The 4,290-nt window shown below is 48.4% G+C and overlaps 1 protein-coding gene across 1 annotated transcript in view; it reads right to left on the reverse strand.

The window, feature by feature from the left end:
* Positions 1–4,290, reverse strand: part of DPH2 (DPH2 homolog) — an 18,013-nt gene that overhangs the window by 3,144 nt on the left and 10,579 nt on the right. The window contains exon 6 of the mRNA XM_018571994.1: positions 3,943–4,024. Coding sequence (XP_018427496.1) covers positions 3,943–4,024 — 82 coding nt within the window. The remainder of the gene's footprint in view (positions 1–3,942; positions 4,025–4,290) is intronic.

The following is a 4,290-nucleotide window of genomic DNA, read 5'->3' on the forward strand; positions in this document are numbered from 1 at the left end:
GGCACCGCCGCCCCCCCCTCCTACAGCCGCCAGTGAAAAAGCCAGAGACAGCCCCGATAATGGTCATTGCTTCCCTTCCTTGTCCTGGACCCGGGGTGTCTGCTGTAAGCAAACCAGGGCCAGGAAATGCTAACACCACAATCGATTTTGCATCCTGTGGGTACCTCGGGTTTAGGGGCGCCCTTCACAGAGACCCTAAAGAGGCACGGCCATTCTTCCTGCTTTACAACAGACCATGATGGCGCCATCTTTATTCTGCCATCATCCAGGGTCAACTAACATGCTTATATTAGACAACACAGTAAATACCAGCTCACTCCCCGGATGGACTACAATCTCATGTTTAGTTTACTAATTTGTATTGAGATTGTAGTCCATCCCGGGAGCGAGCTCGGAGCAGTGACTACTTTACAACACACACAGGGGCCATGGGGAACAGACGTAGCCCCCCTCCAGAAGGAAGGGCAGTGTCACCACCAAGTCAGAGATGATTGGAGGATCTCCAGCCGAGTGATACACAAATAAGATACATTGCTGTTCCGAGTTAAGGTACCTGAATGTATTTTTAAGATTTAACTCCTGAGTTTCGTGTCACTTTAATAGGTTTGATTTACAGTCAATGTTACTTTGTATCTCTCTATCTCCCCCTCTGATCAATGTTTATATACAATGTTACTTTGTATCTCTCTATCTCCCTCTGATCAATGTTTATAAACAATGTTACTTTGTATCTCTCTATCTCCTTCTGAGCAATGTTTATAAACAATGTTACTTTGTATCTCTCTATCTCCCTCTGATCAATGTTTATAAACAATGTTACTTTGTATCTCTCTATCTCCCTCTGAGCAATGTTTATAAACAATGTTACTTTGTATCTCTCTATCTCTCCCTCTGATCAATGTTTATAAACAATGTTACTTTGTATCTCTCTATCTCCTTCTGAGCAATGTTTATAAACAATGTTACTTTGTATCTCTCCCTCTGATCAATGTTTATAAACAATGTTACTTTGTATCTCTCTATCTCCTTCTGAGCAATGTTTATAAACAATGTTATTTTGTATCTCTCTATCTCCCTCTGATCAATGTTTATAAACAATGTTTATTTGTATCTCTCTATCTCCCTCTGATCAATGATTATAAACAATGTTACTTTCTCTCTATATCTCCCTCTGATCAATGTTTATAAACACTGTGACAGCGGGTTTTTCTTTACAACAGCAACTCCCGACTGTCCTCTTGACAGCCAGGAATTGGCAGCGAGGGTGGATCTGCAGCAGGGCAGATACATAGGGTGTCCTACTCATGCTCTGTGTACTTCGATGACTTCTTTTGGGTGTCTACAACTAAATACATCTGCAGCTTTCATTAAAATAACCCCTGGTGATCCTGCCAGGCACTTCCTTCATTACACAGACATGGTCCACTCAGGGGCATGCCGAGGCCGGGTGTCACCCGGAGCGGAAACCGAGTGACACCCCGCCGTGTCTTGCGCGGCCATCTAATTGATACCTGCCAGCGGCCATCTAATTGATACCTGCCAGCGGCCATCTTCGTGATGGACGCCGGCAGAAAGAGGAGGGGACGTTCACCCAGCGGGATGAGGTACGCCGTCGGCCCCCTCCTCTCTCCTGACCCTGTCGGGCTTTCAGTCCATGACCGAGTGCCCAACGTTTTAGAGGGGGTGACACCAAAATGACTGTCAAGTCATTTTGGTGTCACCCCATCTAATAGTGACACCCGGGTGCGGGCCGCACATCCCTTGTGACGCCACTGGAACCACTGAAACCTGCCCTGAGAGATGTCATGCATGGCTGGAGTCCATGTAAATGGGAAATGGCTGCAAAGAGGTTGCAGGAGATCAGGTGGAACCAAGGAGGAAAAACAAGATTTTTTAAATTAACGATGTGAAAATACGATACGCTGTGTAGAAAGCAAACGAAATGTCATTTATTTAGGATTATATCCGGATGAACTAGCGTCAGGTTTACTTTTCTGACTCTGTCATTCACCCGGCTTAGCCGCTCCTCACCGACAGCCGCAATATTCAAGAAGGCGACGCCGCAACCCGCACAATCCCTCTTCTCTTATCTCTATTATTAGCCAGTTACTAAAAATAATACTTCATTATCATCGCCATTATATCATTATCGCGTTCCTCCGATCCCGCTTTCCCCTTAATGAATGTGACTCTGAAAATACAGATTTAATTTAAAGGGCAAAAGATTTTTTTTTTTTTTACCTTCTGCCGCCGCGCAGGAAACAGAACGCATCCTAATTCATCAAATGGGGAGGGGGAAAAATTACCATTTGGTTTGACTACGTGCAGAACACCCCCCCGGGGCGCGCCTGGATTCCGGGAATGTCATCTTGTTGTTATTTCCAACATAATGACAAATTGTCTTTCATTTTCTTAGATCAATTTATCTGTAAAAAAAAGAATTAGTGCTAAACAGCGTTGTTTTGCCGCGTCCCCCCGCAGGCTGCCGCCCAGGTAATGCATTTTAAATCTGCCCAGTGGGAACGCAAGACGTAATTCAAAACTATATACTGAGAGCGTCTTAATGGCGCCATCTAGTGGCCATACCAGAGACGGCATTTTAGTTTATTTAAAGGGCATGTACACCCCAACCATCAATGTCCCCTATTTGCTTCCTTCTGCTCCACTAAATATACCATTGAAAGTGTCTTGTGATATCTGCTCGATAACTGCAGACAAATACTTGCTGATCCAGAAATCCAGCGAGCTGATGACTTCCTGTGCTCCTGACAGTTTGCTCAGCGCTTTACAATATAAGGAAGACATTACAATCACAATACAATTCAAGTGCCCCTTATAAGTTACACTGTTCCCAGCTGTCTCTGCAGACTACAAGCCCACCCCTTCCCCCCCCACATCTCTGCATGGCATTTCTCAGGACAGGATTCCTGATGGTGACAACAGTGGACCATGTCGGTGTAATTTGTGGTAAAAAGGCCACGTGTAGTCTACATCGGAAGCCCAAGTGACAGGGTGACAACGCAGGAGCACAATTGGGTTACAGGGACGGAATGTTGTTGCAGGAAGTACCTGAGCAAGGACCTCCATGGCGGGATCACCAGGGATTGCTCTAATGAAACCTGCAGATTTACTATCATAATTCAGTTGGGTGTTGGGCCCTGTGCTTCGGTTCAGCGTTGAGTCCCCCCTGCTTCCCTTGGGCTCTTGTAAGCCGTCACCTGGTGACGAGGAAGCATGGAGCCGGCTTCCCGGCCAAATCAAGAAGCCAGGCGCAGTGTAAAGACAGCTTCTCGACCAATCAGGAAGCCGGGCAACGAGTCATTACACGCCGCCTGGCTTCCTTAACGGGACTTCCGGTATCGGCGATCGGGAAAAAAACATATCGGCGCTCGATACCGAAAAACTGGTATCAGTGGATCCCTACCTGTAATCCTGCTTTGTAATGTGTGGCTCCTCCCGAGGGCCGCTATATCAGTACAGTACACAGTAGTGACGTAAGCGCTGACAGATCGGACCAATGAGTGCAGTAGGGGGAGGAGGGATCCGCCATTCCTGCCGGGGGCCACAACCCTGATGATTACAGGACCGTGACCTGTGGACACGAGGACCGTGACCTGTGGACACGAGGACCATGACCTGTATACCTGTAGACACGAGGACCTTGACCTGTATACCTGAGGACCTGTAGACATGAGGACCATGACCTGTGGACACGAGGACCATGACCTGTATACACGAGGACCTTGACCTGTGGACACGAGGACCATGACCTGTATACCTGTAGACACGAGGACCGTGACCTGTAGACACGAGGACCTTGACCTGTATACCTGAGGACCCGTAGACATGAGGACCGTGACCTGTGGACACGAGGACCATGACCTGTATACCTGTAGACACGAGGACCGTGACCTGTAGACACGAGGACCTTGACCTGTATACCTGAGGACCCGTAGACATGAGGACCGTGACCTGTGGACACGAGGACCATGACCTGTATACCTGTAGACACGAGGACCTTGACCTGTAGACACGAGAACCTTCACAGACAGGCGTTATGACACTTTCCTGTCCCGGCGTCCCTCTGTATCCGATCTGCACTGGCCTCTGACTACATCCGACGCTTCCTGGGCTGAGCTCGCCTCCTCCCCCGATGTGCACTCTGGTTCCTCCTGCCAGCCACTATGTCTCTACAGCTCTGCAAGGACTCACTGGTGATGTACCAGCCTGCAGGTGACACCACAGCACCCAGCGGGGGGGGGGGGGGGGGGGGGGGGTGGGCGGCACCCC

This window comes from Nanorana parkeri, unplaced genomic scaffold, assembly GCF_000935625.1.
Source record: "Nanorana parkeri isolate BGI_ZX_2015 unplaced genomic scaffold, ASM93562v1 scaffold1894, whole genome shotgun sequence".
In the NCBI taxonomy this organism is placed as follows: Eukaryota; Metazoa; Chordata; class Amphibia; order Anura; family Dicroglossidae; genus Nanorana; species Nanorana parkeri.